The sequence below is a fragment of the Eschrichtius robustus genome, chromosome 20, assembly GCF_028021215.1.
Source record: "Eschrichtius robustus isolate mEscRob2 chromosome 20, mEscRob2.pri, whole genome shotgun sequence".
Classification (NCBI taxonomy): domain Eukaryota; kingdom Metazoa; phylum Chordata; class Mammalia; order Artiodactyla; family Eschrichtiidae; genus Eschrichtius; species Eschrichtius robustus.
The window spans coordinates 53,705,504-53,722,633 of NC_090843.1; the positions used below are offsets into that span (position 1 = coordinate 53,705,504).

General features: G+C 38.6%; 1 protein-coding gene across 1 annotated transcript in view; it reads left to right on the forward strand.

The window, feature by feature from the left end:
- The window catches only part of RPA1 (replication protein A1), a 52,923-nt gene that overhangs the window by 3,360 nt on the left and 32,433 nt on the right, over positions 1–17,130 (forward strand). The window contains exons 2-4 of the mRNA XM_068530682.1: positions 9,792–9,842; positions 11,301–11,379; positions 12,026–12,134. Coding sequence (XP_068386783.1) covers positions 9,792–9,842; positions 11,301–11,379; positions 12,026–12,134 — 239 coding nt within the window. The remainder of the gene's footprint in view (positions 1–9,791; positions 9,843–11,300; positions 11,380–12,025; positions 12,135–17,130) is intronic.

Here is a 17,130-nt window from a genome sequence, read left to right on the forward strand (position 1 = left end):
TATAATACATATTGTTTACAAACTATATCAGTCTGTAATACATCAAACTATATGCAGTTTGATGAGTTTTGACAAATGTATACACCACCCCAATCTGCTTCTTTCCCATCCCCTGCCCTTACCCTAGGCAACCACTGTTCTGGGTTCTGGTTTCTACCACTATAGGTCAGTTTTGACTGTTCTAAAACGTCATATAAATGGAATCAAATAATATGTACCCTTTGTGTCTGGCTTCTTTCTTTCAGCAAAATGATTTTTGAGATTTATCCATGTTGTTTCAGTAGTTTGCACCTTTTTATTGCCCAATAGTATTCCATGGTATGAATAAACACAACTTGTTTATTTACCTGTTGAACATTTGGGTTATTTTCCTTTTTGGCTATTATGAATGAAGGTGTTACGAACTTTTATGTACAAGTCTTCTTATGGAAATATATCTTAATTCCTCTGAGATAAATATTGGGGAGTGCAATTGCTGGGTCATGTGATAACTGAACATTTAACTTTATAAGAAATTGCTAAACTATTTCCAAAGTGTTTATGAGAATTCTGTTTGCTCCATTTCCTCACGAACACTTAGTTTTGTCAGTCTTTTTAGGTTTACCTATTCTAGTGAATGTGTAGTGGTATCTCACTGTGATTTTAATTTGTGTTTTGCTGATGACTAATGATCTTGAGCATCTTTTCATGTGCTTATTGGCTGTTTGTATTCCTTCTTTTGTGAAGTGTATTGTTCGTATCTTTTGCCTGTTTAAAAAATTGGGACGTGTTCTTATTAGTTGTAAGAATTCTTTATTTAATCTGGACATGTCTTTTGTTACATAAAAGCATTACATATATTTTCTCCCAATCTGAGGCTTTTCATTCTTTTAATGCTGTTTTTTTTTAAAATAAATTTATTTATTTATTTTCAGCTGCGTTGGGTCTTCGTTGCTGCGCACGGGCTTTCTCTAGCTGCGGCGAGCGGGGGCTACTCTTCGTTGCGGTGCACGAGCTTCTCATCACAGTGGCTTCTCTGTTGCAGAGCACGGGCTCTAGGTGCTCAGGCTTCAACAGTTGTGGCACGTGGGCTCAGTAGTTGTGGCTCGCGGGCTCTAGAGCACAGGCTCAGTAATTGTGGCGCACGGGCTTAGTTGCTCCACGGCATGTGGGATCTTCCTGGACCAGGGCTCTAACCCATGTCCCCTGCATTGGCAGGCAGATTCTTAACTACCAGGCCACCAGGGAAACTCAATGGTGTTTTTTTAAAAGAGCAGTTTTAAATTTTGATGTTCAGTTGGTTTTTTTTGTTTTGTTTTTCCTTTTCTGAATTGTATTTTTCTGTCCCCAAAAATCTTTGTTTCCCCCAAGGTTACAAATCTTTTGTCCTGTGTTTTCTTCTAGAAGTTTTATAGTTTTAGTTTATATTCAGGCCTGTAGTCCATTTCAAGTTTACCTTTTTATGTATGGTGTATAGATCATTCTTTCCATTGCAGATATTCAGTTTTTTCAGTCCCATTTGTTGTAAAGACTATAATGTTCCATTGAATTGTGTTGTCACCTTTGATAAAATTTATATATATGTGGGTCTATATCTGGAATGCCTATTCTGCCATTGCTCTGTATGTCAGTACTTACACATTGTCTTCATAACTGTAGTTATATAGTAAGTCTTGAAATTGGGTAGTATAAATTCTCCAGCTTCATTCTTTTTCAAAATTGTTTTACTGAATCTAGGTTCTCTATGTTTTCATATATATTTTAGAATCAGCTTGTCAATTTCTAATAAAGAAAGCCTGATGGGATTTTGATTGATAATACATTACATTTATAGATCAATTTGGGATCACTTGACTTCTTACAGACATTGAATCTTTCAAACCATGGACATGCTATAGCTCTCATTTACTTAGGTTTTCTTTAATTTCTCTCAGTGTTTTGTAGTTTTCAGTATGCAAGTCTTGCATATGTATTGTTAGACTTAGGTTTTTTTAACGGTATTAAAATGGTATTTTTGAAAATTTCATTTTCCAGTTGTTAATTGGCAGTATATAAAAATACAGTTGATTTTTGCATATTAACCTTGTATCCTGAAAACTCGGTAAATTGACTTAGTAGTTTTTTGTAGATGCCTTAGGATTTTCTACATACGTGACTTTATCTGCACATAAAGACAGTTTTATTATTTCCTTTTCAATCTTTATGCCTTTGTTTCTTTTTTTAAAATATATTTTTAAAAAATATTTATTTATTTATCTATTTATTTATTTAGGCTGCGCCAGGTCTTAGTTGTGGCACATGGGATCTTCATTGTGGTATGCGGACTCTTAGTTGTGGCATGCAGGCAGGATCTAGTTCCCCGACCAGGGATCAAACCCAGGCCCCCTTCATTGGGAGCTCAGAATCTTACCCACTGGACCACCAGGGAAGTCCCTATGCCCTTATTTCTTTTTCTCGTCTTGTTGCATTAGTTAGGAGCTCTACTGCCATATTTAATAAATGTGATGAGAGTTATATCCTTGCCTTGTTCCTGATCTTAGGGGAGGTCATTCAGTGTTTTGCCATTAAGTGTGATTGGTAATTAGATTTTTTGGTAGATGCCTGCTATCATTTTAACCCTATCTTCTATCCCTAATTTGCTGAGACTTTTTATAATGAATAAGTGTTGAATTTTGTCAAATGCTTTTTCTGCATCTATTGAGATGGTTGTGGTTTTTCTTCTTTATTCTGTTAATGTGACAGACTACAATAATGGATTTTTGAATGTTGAGTAAACCTTGCCTTCTTGGAATAAACCTCACATGGTCTTGACATATTATATACATTTTATATAGTGCTATATTTGATTTACTGATATTTTTTAGAGGATTTTTACATCTTTATTGATGAGTGATATATAGATCTGTAATTTTTCTTTCTTACAATGACTTTGTTTTTTCTATCAGAGTAAAGCTAACATCATACAATGAGTTGTAAAGTGTTCTCTTCTATCTCCTGAAATAATTTATGCAGGATTGGTTTTTTTTGTCATTCAGTGTTAGATAGAATTTACCAGTAAAGCCATCTGGACCTAGAGTTTACTCTTTTGGAATATTTTAAATTATAAATTTAATTTCTTTAATAGATGTAGAATTATCTAGATTTTCTGTATTTTTATGTAGTTTTGATAATTTGTGTTTTTTTAAGGGACTTATCCATTTAAGTTGTTTCATAAAGTTCCTAATATTCCCTTATTATATATATATAAATATATATAAAATTTTATATATGTATGATTTATAGTGATGCCTTTTTCATTCCTGGTATTGAGAATGTGTGTTTTCTTTTTCTTTACCAGACTAGCTAGAAGTTTATCAATTTTATTGATCTTTTCAAAGAACCAGCTTTTGGTTCAATTGTGTTTTTCCTATTATTTATCAATTTTCTATTTCATTGATTTTTGCTCTTTTATTATTTCTTTCCTTCTGTGTACTTGGGTTTAATTTATTCTTTTTCTGGCTCCTTATGGTGGAATCTTAGATAATTGACTTTGGAGCTTTTTCTTCTCTAATGAGAGCATTTAAAGCTGTATTTTCCCCTCTAAGCATTGCTCTAGGTACATCCCACAAATTTAGATAGATTGTATTTTAATTTTCATTGTTAATAACTTTCTAATTTCTTTTGTGATTTCTTCTTCAACAGATGGGTTATTTAGAAGGTTGTTGTTTAACTTCCAAGTATCTGGAGATTTTCTAGATATCATATTGTTATTGATTTCTAGTTTAATTCTAGTGTGGTCAAATAACGTACTCTGTATGAATTGAACTTTTCAACATTTATTGAGAGTTTTACTGCCCAGTATATGGACTATCTTGATGAAAATGTTCCAGGTACACTTAAAAGAATGTGTATTTTGCAGTTGTTAGATGATCTAATTAGGTCAAGTTTGTTGATAGTTTAAGTTTTCTATATTCTTATTTCTATATTTTTGGTCTATTTACCCTGTCAATTACTGAGAGAAGAATGTTGAAACCACCAATTATAATAGTGGATTTGTCTATGTCTCCTTTTCATTCTGTCAGTTTTTCCTTCATGTATCTTGAACCCCTGTTGTTAGGTGAACACATTTATCATTGTCTTTTTTTTTTTTTGGCCATGCTGTGCAGCAAGTGGATCTTAGATCCTAGTTCCCCGACTAGGGATTGAACCCGTGCCCCCTGCAGTGGAAGCATGGAGTCTTAACCACTGGACCGCCAGGGAAGTCCCCATTGTGTCTCCTTTAGGAATCAACCCTATTATTATTATGAAATGTCCTTTTTTATCCCAGGTAATATTCCTTGTCCTGAAGTCTACTTTGCCTGCTTTTAATGATACATCTTTCTCCAGTATTTTATTTTTAATTTGTCTTTTTATATTTGAAGTGTGTTTCTTGTACAGAGCAAATAGTTGGGTCTGTCTTATTCATTACAATAATTTCTTCCATTTAATTGGAGTACTTGAACCATTTACACTTAATATAATTACAAGTTTGGGTTTAAGTTTTTCATTTTGCTGCTTGTTTTTTTTATTTGTTCCATCTTTTCTTTGCTGTTGTTTTTCTATTTTTTAACTTTTCCCGACTTTTGGATTGAGTATTTTTTATGATTAAAATTTATTTCCACTATTGGCTTATTAGCGATGCTTTACGTTTTTAATGACTGTTTTAGGGCAACGCATCCTAGCTTGGACTACTATAACAAAATACCGTAGACTAGGTGATGTAAACAGCAGATTTATTTCTCACAATTCTAGAGGCTGAGAAATCCATCAAGGCACCAGCAGATTTAGTTCTGGGTGAGGGCTGTCTTCCTGGCTTGCAGCTACTATCTCACTGTGCTCACATGACCTCTTCTTTGTGTGGGGAGAGAGTGAGTTTTGGTGTCTCTTCCTCTTTTTTTTTTTTCTGGCTGCACCTTGTGGCATTCAGGATCTTAGTTGCATGACCAGGGATCGAGCCGTGCCCCCTGAAGTGGAAGCGCAGAGTCTCAACCACTGGACTGCCAGGGAAGTCCCTCTCCTCCTCTTTTTTTTTTTTTTTTTTTTTTTAAAGCAAGTTGGGGGCCTGTGAGTCTGTAAATTGTTCTGAATGTTATTCTAAGTGTTTGGATTTTATCCTGTGAACACTGAGATGCGGTGAGGAGTTTTTAATATTTATTTATTTATTTATTTATAGCTGTGTTGGGTCTTCGTTTCTGTGTGAGGGCTTTCTCTAGTTGCGGCGAGCGGGGGCCACTCTTCATCGCGGTGCGCGGGCCTCTCACTATCGCGGCCTCTCTTGTTGGCGGAGCACAGGCTCCAGACGCGCAGGCTCAGTAATTGTGGCTCACGGGCCCAGTTGCTCTGCGGCATGTGGGATCTTCCCAGACCAGGGCTCGAACCCGTGTCCCCTGCATTGGCAGGCAGACTCTCAACCACTGCGCCACCAGGGAAGCCCTCCTCCTCTTTTTATAAGGACAGTAATCTCATTATGGGGGCTCCACCCTCGTGACCTCATCTGAAAGTAGTTGCCTCCAAAGACCCCATCTCTCGATACTCTCACACTGAGGGTTAGAGCGTCAACATATGAATTGGGAGGTGGGGTCAGGACACAAATGTTCGGTCCAAAACACAGTGGTTCTCAAATGTTTTGATTTTAGAATACCTTTCATTTGTAAAAAATCATTGAGTGCCGCCCCCCCTGCCAAAAGCTTTTGTTTTTGTGGGTTATATCTCCCTTACCATATTTGAAATTATAACAGATATTTTAAAAATATTTATTCATTTAAAATAGTAATAAACTCATCTGTTAACATAAATAACATGTTTTAGGAAAAACAGTTATATAGTTCAAAACGAATAGAAAAGTGACATTGTTTTACATTTTTGCACATTGCTTTAATATCTGGCTTACTAGAAGATGTGACAGCTAGATTTTCATACCAGCTTCTGCGTTCAGTATATGGATATATGGTTTTTTTGGTCGAACTATATGGAGGAAATCTGGCTTCAAATATGTAGTTGGAAAAAGGAGGAGTATTTTAATACCCTTTTCAGGCTTCTTTTCTGATCCTTGTGATCTTGTAATATAATAAGAAATATATGTTTTGTCTTTGTCCAGTTTTTGGTACACAGAACTCCTAAAACCCTTGGAATTTCCTGAGTGATAGGGTGGGAGGAGCTTTTTTCGTTACTTATGATAAGCCCCTTTCAACCATACCTGAAGTTTAATGAGCTAACTCTTGGTGGGCCCCAGGGTAGCTTCAGGACAGGGGTTGATTGCCAGGAACCAATCATGTGATTAAAGGGTTGGAACTTTCTGCTCTACACCTCACCCCACAGGATAAAGGCTGGAGATTGAGCTAATCACCAATAGCCAACGATTTAATCAATCATGCCTATGTAATGGGGCCTTCAGAAAAATCCCTAAACAACAAAATTCAGAGGGCTTCTAGTTTGGTGAACACATCTACATGCTGGGAGGGGGCACACCCCCAGACTCCACAGGAACAGAATCTCCTGTGCTTGGGACCCATCCAGACCTTGTCTTATGTGCCTCTCCATCTGATTTTTGTTTGTATCCTTTTGACTCTCTCTTATAATATACCAGTAATACTAAGTAAAGTGTTTCCCTGAGTTCTGTGAGGGACTCCAAGGAATTTGTAGCCACACAATTTGTAGCCAAGTCAAATAGAAGTGTAAACTGGGTCACCTGGGGACCCACTACTTGAGATTAGTGTATGAAGTGGGCACTTGGACAGTCTTGTGGGACTGAGCCCTTAACCTGTGGGGTCTACACTAATTCTGGGCAGTTAGTGTCAAAATTAAGTTGACTTGTGAGACGCCCAGTTGGTGTCTGCAGAGAATTGCTTCATGTGGAAAACCCACACATTTGGTGTCAGAAGTGTTTTGAATAGAAAATCAGGTTTCCTTTAGCACTGTATCAAAACTCAACAAATGGTAGTTTCTTAAAGGTTAGTTGGAATGTAGATTTGGCCTGTCTTCCATTTTGAATAGATCTTTTACCTATGCATTATTTGTAACGCCATGTTTCAGTCATTTGGAAAATATTGGTTCATTGCATTTTACAGATCTTCCAAATGTTGGTATATTTTGTTATATCACAAAAATGTATGCTTATTAACATCATTACTGATTTAATTAAGAAAAGTCAGTAAGTATTAGGAAGCTGGTGAATACAGGTTTTCAGAAGTCCTGACTTTCATTAGAAAACTCTTTTATCATTGGCAACAAATACAGTTAATTGTCTCACTTTATTTTTGAGAAGATATCCACTAAATTCCCAAGTCTGAATAACCCCAGTTTGTCGTTTGCCCTTTCAAGTTAAAATGACGTTCCATGAGAAAAAAACGGCCGGTTCAACTTGCAGCTCGAACAGCTGTAGCAGTGCTTTTCCTCAAGGCCGCAGCCGTACTTCAGCAGAAGTACTTTGGCATACTTTCTGTATGGTTGCATAGAATATTAAAATTTTTTTGTCCTCAAGGTTAAGATTTAATGTAATAAATAATTTTATTTCTTCAAGTTTCTTTCTTTTTTTTTTTTTTTAGTGAAACTCCCCTCCCCAGTGTGTTCAGGGCAGTGACGCATACAGTGACGGCTGCTATAGTAACTCGGCTAAGGCACCCGTAGTTTACCTGCCACTGCTTTGCACCATCAGTGCAAATGTCAACACAGCTGTTTCAGGATAAACCATGAGTTTTGAAAGTGATTCAACACTTTGAGTATTTCAGCATAGTCTGTGTTTGTTGTCAAGCGTTCACACGAAAGAAGATCTTACTAGATGATTAGTTGGTGCTGATACGAGATGAACACAAGCAAAGCAGCCGGCCCAGCCACATCTATCTATTCATCCATTCGTAAGGCAAAAGTAGAATTCCGCGGAAGAGATATTAACTCAGTCTTCATGATGTATCTTGTTCTTTAATTCAACAAGTTGCTTTATTATTAGAAAGTGGAACTGCTGTGATTTCTATTACTGATTTTTCATCCAGTAGACATTCATAAGTGGTAATAGTATGAAGTTTTATTAGTCCTTCAGCCAGTTTTTCGTTGTATTCAATGAACGGGAGTGAGAAGGACAAAAGCTTGTTTATTATGATGAAAATAGTTTTCAATTTATGTACCCTCTGAAAAGGTCTTGGGACCCCAGATGGCAATGGACATTATGAACAATACGTTGTTCAGTGTCTAGATTATGTGTATAGAGAATATTGAGTTGTTCTGGCAGACTGTTAACTTACTTGCAGATCAGCTGAGCCCTTTGAGACTGTAGTGGGTCTAGAGTAGCTTTTACTTTGTGGATAGTTTAGTCTGTTTCTAAAGCATGGCCTTTCTGGGGTTTCTACTGAATGCACCAGGTGTTTATTGAGTTCTCTCCACTCAAATGGCTAATTGGAACTCAAATGTATTCTAGCCTGGGTGAGCGCCAGTAATTTTTCAGCTTGTAGTTCTCTAATCTTTACCTGGCCTGTGGCACCTCATTCTGTGTATGCACAACTTAGAATTCAGCCAAAAACTCAAGGGAACCCCTGCATAGGTTATTGAAGCTCTTTCTCTATGTAGCTCCCTCCTGTCGGGTACTCTGCCTCCAGGAAGTCCAGATAACTCACCTCCCCAAACTGATCTGTGCTCAGCAGGACTGCCATATTCTTCTTGGGTTCCCTTCGCTATGCTATGGTCCAAAAGTGCCTCTGTGCAGAAACTCATTTGTTTTCCTTTCAGGGATCACAGTCTTGTTCTACCTGTTGCCTGGTATTTGAAAACAGTTTATATATTTTTGTCCAGTTTTTAGTTTATGGTTGGAAGAGCTAGTCTGGTATCACTTATTTCAGCATTGGCAAAAGCAGACGTCAGACAATGAGTTTTAGCTAGCTAGTTTTTCTGATGGTTACCTTTAAATGATGCCTTTTTAAAAACGAACTAAAAGCCTGATTAATAGTTATTTTGCTTTTGTTAGAAATTATTTTTATAATTGCTAATAGAGTCATGAGATTTAACATTCAAAAAGTATAAGAGAGGATGCAGTGCAAGGTCTGCCTCCCACACATGTCCCCCATCACCCAATTCCTCTCACAAGAGGCAACCAGTGGTATAGAAACATCTTCTTTTTTTTCTTTTTTTGGGCTGCGTTGGGTCTTTGTTGCTGCGCGCAGGCTTTCTCTAGTTGGGGCGAGCGGGGGCTACTCTTCATTGTGGTGCACGGGCTTCTCATTGCAGTGGCTTCTCTTCTTCTCGTGTTGCGGAGCACGGGCTCTAGGCGCGTGGGCTTCAGTAGTTGTAGCACGCGGGCTTCACTTGTTGTGGCGTGCAGGCTCAGTAGTTGTGGCTTGCAGCCTTAGTTGCTCCGCGGCACGTGGGGTCTTCCTGGACCAGGGCTCGACCACGTGTCCCCTGCATTGCAGGTGGATTCTTAACCACTGCGCCACCAGGGAAGTCCCTAGAAACATCTTCTTAAGGCTGCATAATATTCTGTTTTAAGGATTTGCTGTACTTACTTGTTTGATTCCGTATTAATGGGCAGTGTAGGAAAATAAATGTGCTATTATGACTAATGAGTACATATGCGATGCCAGCTTTTTAGATGTAGTATCCTTGTCGTAAGTATGAATCCCACTTTTATGATTTTATGATTTGTCCAGAGTGATAAAACTTGAAGTAGATTTTCAAATGATAAGCTCTGAAAAGGATCTTTTAATAATGTCATCTGTGGTTTATTCCAGACACCAAATTAAAAATATGTCAAGTTTTAATCATGATTTGAGTGCCTATCTCATAAGCATCTGTTTTTACTTTTCCAGGCCATAATGCAACAGGGAGATACAGCCATAAAACCCATTCTCCAAGTCATTGTGAGTACCTACATATTTTTATGTCAAACGTTTTTTAAACTTACATATAATTATAAATTACATTTGATAGAGGACATACAGTCCACTTTAGGAAACGTGTCCACTTTACAAAATTCTCTTCATCATCACAAAAATAGTCCAGTCCATGTTGTAACTCTGAGAGAGGAACCAGGCTTTATTTTAATGTTGTGTTAGCCAGAGTTTGACCTTTGGAGGTTCACATTTGAGGCTTTGCCTTTCTGTTCTTTCCACAGTTGGTGGATACTGTAGCGCTACGCATCATTACTTCTGCCTCCTTGGTTGTCTGTCTGCCCTGGGGTTTGTCTTGCTCAAATCTGCCTTACATATGGCCTCTGGAGAGATCTACCTGAAAGGAACTTGTCTGCTTAAAATTCTTCATTAACCCTATCATTCATTTAAGGAGGTCTCAAATTTTAGTGAGAATTTTAAAAATCAATAGGAGCAGAATCCTGGATCATACTTGCAGATTGTGAGTCAGTAAGCCCGATGATCTGTCTCCCTGTTACTCCCAAACTCCCTGCCAGTCATCTTTTTTTTTTTTTAAAGGCAAATATCCCAGTTTTATTATTTTATTTTATTTTTTAAAATTTTATTTACTTTTGGCTGTGATGGGTCTTCGTTGTTGGGGTCTTCGTTGCTGCGTGCTTGCTTTCTCTAGTTGCGGTGCATGGGCTTCTCATTGCGGTGGCTTCTCTTGTTGCAGAGCATGGGCTCTAGGCGTGCGGGCTTCAGTAGTTGTGGCACACAGGCTCAATAGCTGTGGCTCGTGGGCTCTAGAGCGCTGGCTCAGTAGTTGTGGCGCACGGGCTTAGTTGCTTCCCAGCATGTGGGATCCTCCCGGACCAGCGCTTGAACCCGTGTCCCCTGCATTGGCAGGAGGATTCTTAACCACTGTGCCACCAGGGAAGTCCCTCCCTGCCAGTCGTCTTAAGGCTGTTTTCGTATTTCATTTTCTTCAGAAAGCTGCCTCTGATTTCCTTCAAGCTGGAATAAATGTCTTGTCATTATGTGCACACCTCTGCTATGTCTCTCTGCCTCCGTCTCCACCCCAGTTGTAAGCCTCTTCAGGGCAAGGATTTTTTCTTCCATTTTGTATCTTTATCATGTTTCCTGCACAGTACCATACATATATTAGGTGCCTTATTGTATGTTTTTTTTAATTAATTTTCAATCAAATTTGAGTTAAGGGAGAGAGAACAGAAGAGTATTGGCAACCTATTTTATTCTCGTTTATGTTGTGTTTAATGTTAGTAGAGAGAGGTTGGTGGGAGAATCATCAAATCCAATTTTCTTTTACTTGGATTTAGGTGTCAAGAGAATGGGCAAGCAGTTCAATTGTGTTGAACTATGGCGAACGCACTCTCCTGCCACTTAAGTTTACTGATCCCTGGGGACTGAGCAGACAACCTGGCTAATGAATCATGTTTTCTCTCCTAGAACATCCGTCCCATTGCTACAGGGAATAATCCACCCCGTTATCGACTGCTTATGAGTGATGGATTGAATACTCTGTCTTGTACGTATGATGTATAAATCTAGGAATTTGTATTTAAGTAATAAAAGTGCACCCAACACTTTGATTGCAGTAATTGGAGCATTCCAGAAGTCTACATTGGCTTGGCTCTGCCTTCGTAAAGACAGAATTGCAGCTGGCAGAGAGCATTCTAACAATAGACTGGGTCGAGTGGAAAGCTGCCACTTGGCTTAATTAATTTTGTCTAACTGGTGCTCTGTGGTTTCTTTGATTAATTTCCCTTAGGATGATATTGACATTTAGTGAATATGATTGGTTAGCTGTCCTATACTTGTCTTTTTGGGGTTTTATTTCTGTGTTGGAAGCTTTACAGGGAGAAAGAGAATTTGCAGAGTATATACTTACTATCTCTAGTCACAAGGTGAAGGACCTAGAAAAGATTTTTTAGTCTTTGTCATGAAACCTGAATGATGGAAAAGATGATTTGGGGCACTTTAAGAAATACCTAATTTCAGAGTAGCAGCAGCTGTTTAATGCACATCAAATTAATACTGTTTTTCACTATGCAGAGTCTGAGTAGTTTTAATATTTAAGGCATTGTTTTTCTTTGCTGGTACAGGTATGATCGGCTTTTAGATTGTCATGACTGAAATGTTTTAGAGACTGAAGTAATCTCTGTGCTTTTCAGCTTTCATGTTGGCAACACAGTTGAACCCTCTTGTTGAGGAAGAACGATTGTCTAGCAACTGTATTTGCCAGATTAACCGATTTATTGTGAACACTCTGAAAGATGGAAGGTATGTGGTATCTTTTTTTCTGTTCTATTGTGTTGTATAATGGGACTAATTTTTGAACAGAGAAGTTCATTGGATGCCAAAATTCAATTAGAAGTCGAAAAGCTTTCAGCTAAGAATTTACAACTATTGAGTTCTGAACTCAGGCAACTAAAATGTGGCACCAAAAGGAGAAAAATATGGAACCGAACTGGAAGTTTCACAGCAGGAAATTAAAGCCGAATGCAGAACTCTTATTTCTAATCTCTTCAGCAGCACTGATTTTAGGATTCTCTTTTTAAGTATCTTTTAATGAAATGGGATCACTTATTAGGGCAAAGGAGAAGGTATAATTAATTATGTAACACTGCCCTTTTTGCAGTCTTGAATCTTTCATAGTAAACGCTTTCTTCAGCCAACAGAGTATGCTAAATACCTACAAGATGCTACATGCTAGAGATACAGTGGTGAACAGAACTGTTATTCACACCTGATTAACCGCTGCTGAAATATGACGTTTTTTGTTGGCTAGCAGAGTCATATTTGCCAAATCTAGGGCAATTTAAAAGTCGAAATAAAAATAGGGACTCCCCAGTGGTCCACTGGTTAAGACTTTGCACTCCCAGCGCAGGGGGCCTGGGTTCGATCCCTGGTCAGGGAACTAGATGCCGCATGCTGCAACTAAAAGATCCTCATGCCGGAACGAAGATCGGGCACGCGGCAACGAAGATCCCGCCTGCCACAACTAAGACCCGGCGCAGCCAAATAAATAAATTAATTAATTAATTGAAAGTAAGTAAGTAAGTAAATAAATAAATAGTAACAGACTGCAACCTACTGAATAAAATAAGAATTCGTAAGTCCATACTGAATAAATGAATACGGGGGGTGGGGAACAGAAAGCTTTTTTTTTTTTTTTTTTTTTTTTTTTTTAAGTTTTTAAATAAAAATAAATTTCTTTTAGATAATTCAAAGGAAGTATGGATGGAGTTATGCGCACAAGTGGAATCCGGTTAAGTCTAACAATTATTTTGGGTTCAAGGGCTTGTTTGCGCATATACGGTGGTGGGTCCCTTGACATTGTCCCATTTCGGGCCGCGTGTCCGCGCGTCGCGGGATCATCTCGGGCTGGCCCGCCCCGAGTTCTATCAGTGCCTCAGGGCTCCCGGGGGTGGCAGAGCCGCTGTCTGTCCTTCCGTCGTCCGTCGGTCAGTGTGGAGCCTTACCCCTCCCCCCGCCCCAGCTGCTCTCCGGCTGGGGACACGGCGAATTCCGGGCATTCTCAACACGCAGGTCGCCCGAGGGTGCTCCACGTCCCAGCTGACCCCGGGGCCTACCCAGCCCAGTCATTTTGGGTTATCCACAGCCAGTCAACTTTCCAAACGTGGCCGCAGTCTACCAAGCATGGGTGCCCGGCTACCTCTGTTGGTAAAACGTGAGACCCTTAATCTCAGGGTCCTTGGTTCGAACACCAGGTTGGGCGTTTTTTTTGACAGAACCTCTAAGCAATTCCTGGCATTCGGTTTAGGTACAAAATGCACCAAAGGCTAGTCCGACGAACCGGCTCCAGGCGCTGCCACATCCGCAGCCTGTCACTTCGCAATGAGTCACCCCGCCCAAGCTCTCATAGGCCTGGTGTCCCCTTCTTACAGTGGGTCCGCGAACCCACTTGATTCCTCAACTTCTTTTTTTTTTTTTTGCAGTTCTGATAGTTTTATTGTCTTTTTTTTTTTTTCCACACACACACACTGTATTTTATTTTTACAAGGGATAAATAGACTGACACCAAGCATTGTACATGGATGACCACAACAAAAGCAACAATGATTGCAATTACCAAACATGAAACACACTCATACTATGTCATAATATTGACATTCAGTCCAGTAATCCTCCACTGTAACAGCTCCTTTACTTTGCAGTGAAAATTGATTTGTATATTCTTTGCCTCTGAGTCCTTGTGGGATTTTTTTTTTTTTTAAATTCAGACAGAAAGTCACAAAAGTTATACTCATCCTCATCAGTTCACTCAGACAGAAAGCTTTTTCTTACAATAGAATGCCATGTAAAAATGTAAATGGATTGATGGAATTAGAAAATCACCATTTGGCAACCGTCGTAGTATTAATTCAGGCAGGAAACATTAATAGGTGCTATGTAAGCTTCCTGTGGCTGCCGTAACAAATTACTGCAAATTTGGTGGTTTAGAACAACAGAAATTATTTTCCCTGGAAGTTAGAAGTTGAAGTCAGTTTCACCGGGCTGAGATCATGGTGTCGGCAGGGCCCGGCTCCTTCTGGGAGCTCTGGGAGAATCCATTCCTTGCCTTTTCCAGTTTCTGGTGGTTGCTAGCATTCCTTGGCTTACGGCTGCATCACTCCAATCTCTCCCTCTATGGTCACATTATCTCTTCTTCTGTCTATGCCAGGTCTGCCTCTGCCTCCTTCTTAGAAGGATATGTGGTTGCTTTTAAGGCCCATCGGATAATCTGGGATAAAATTGCCACTTCAATCCTTAGTTTAATCACATCTGCAAAGTCCCTTTTTGCCATATAAGGTAACATTCATAGGTTCCAGGGATTAGGACTTGAATATCTTTTGGTTGGGGGTGGTCATTTAGCCTACCACGAATGCTGAAACAAGTGGTAAAAATTTGATGGAGGAACAAGTTATTTATAGGGTAAAAGTACCTCCCCAGAGCATAATTATTAATTGTAAAAGGAAAAGAAGCAACTTATAGTGGAGAAAGCTGGCAGACAGCACCTTATTCCAATGATTGACGTTAACATTACCAGTAATGGGACAAACAGAAGTCATGTATTACCTGGTAGGATGCAGTGAGAAGAACATAGCATCAGTACTATTATATTCTTGCCAAAGATGCATAATCTGTATCTAATCATGAGGAAGCCTCAGGTAAATTGAGGGACATTATATAAAATAACTGATTTTCAAATTTCAAGCATGAAAGTAAAAGAATCCTTCCAGATTCAGGGAGTCTAAAGAGATATAATTAAATATAACAAGTGATCCTGAACTGGATCCTATTGCTATTAAGCATATCATTAAGACAATTTATGAAACTTGAATGGATTCTGTGGATTAGATGGAAGAATTCTTTATGTTTCAAGTTCAGTAACTTAACCAGGCTATGTCTCAAATGTCAGTGGTTCCTTTTTTTTTTTTTTTTTCCCCCCCTGGTGCATGGTGCCCTTTCAGTCTGCAGTTAGGAGTTAGATCTGTCTTTTTGTTGAGATTGTTCAGTTATTCCTTAATGATCTTTTCGTTTCATTTGAGTTCCAGTTTTTACTTATGTTTCTGTTTCATTTGAGTTCCAGGATAACTTTGTTCTCCATGTATGTCTTCAGTTTGCTCTAGTCTTTTTTCTAATGCATGCATTGGATTCATTTAAGATTTTCCAACATATTATATATTATAGTTCAGTTTTTAGCTTTCTCTGTTCTGTTCCTTGACGTTTATAGTTTAAGTATGAGAAGTATAATGATACTGCTTTTGTTCTGTTTTTTCCTTAACTTTTCAAGCTCCCTTTTCTTCTCAGTCTCTTGTTTCATCTCATCTTTTGACTTTTATTGAACTCTTAGTCTTATTTTGCACACCACACTTGGGAAGTATTCCCTTTCTTGGCTTATGCTTTCCTCTAGATGGGATTGTTAATTGTCTCTGCCTCTTCTGTTCCTTTTATTTTTATACACTGTTGTGTGTTACATTGTTGCTATGTCATTTCTTTTTATCTTGTTCATGCTTAATGTGGACAGTTCTGTCCAGACTTCATTTGCTCTGACATAGTCTAGGCTAGGTACATCCCCTTGCCAACCTTCCCACTTGGGACCTGTTATCTTCCACTCCAGGCTACCTTGGAGTGCTTGAGTGGTGCTTTCTAGCCACTTTTCTCTCCTCTAGGGCATGGTATAGGGGAGGGTGGAGAGCATTGCTGTGGTTGAGTACTAAACCTCGAGCTCCATTCACTCCAGTCTGGGGTGGAGTTCCACTCCCGTGGGCTTTGCCTTATTTCACCGCCTCAGCATGGCTGCATGCCGTGTGTTCCTTCCTGCCTCTGCTGAGAACCTGTGTGTGTACGACCAGGTTTATTCCTTACCTTGACGGTCAGTTAGGTTTGATGGTCATTTAGGTTTATTCCCAACAGTGCTTTAGCAGTCATCCTTGTACATTTATCTTTACATGCTCATGCTGTTATTTCTTAGGAGTTGTGGGGATCAAAGGACGTCTGTTGTAGAAAGTATACCAATTAACATACTCAGGAGCCTTGTGTAAGAGTACCTGTTTCTGAATAGGCAAATACACAGACAGAAATTAGATTCGTGGTTTCCAGTGGTGGGGGAATGGAGAGTGACTGCCATGGAGCACAGGGTTTCTTTTTTGGGGTGGTAAAAATGTTCTGAAGTTAGGTAGTGGTGATGCTTGCACAACTCTGTAAATATACTAAAAACCACTGAATTATACTTTTAAAGGATAAATTCTATGGTATGTGTTCAATAAACCTGTTTTTAGGGGGAAAAAATACTTGTTTCCCCTTAACCTTGTCAACATAGCAGATATTACTGATTTTTAAAAAATAATTGCCAGTCATCATTATTTTAACTTAAATTTCTGTATTATAAAAGGAAAACAATAGATATATAAAATAATAAATTCCCGTTAGTGAGGTCAAGTGTCTTTTCATATACTTACGCTTTGTACTTTTTCTCTGAATAGCTTTTGATGATATACTTTGTCTTTTGCGTGTGTGTGTTCAGGGAGATGTGGAGGATGTGCTTTGTAAATCAGGGATATCAAGTAATTCTTTGTTAGCTAATTCTTTATTAGACCTTGTAGTCTACCTTTATAGACTGTTTATGGTGTCTTGTGTTGTGGAATTAAAGAATTTTTTAAAAATTTAGTCAGTTTTGTCCATTTTTTTCTTTATGGCTTCTGAATTTTGTATTTTGCTTAGGAAGCTTCCTGACTGGGTTATTTAAAAATACTTCTTAGTTCTTCAGACA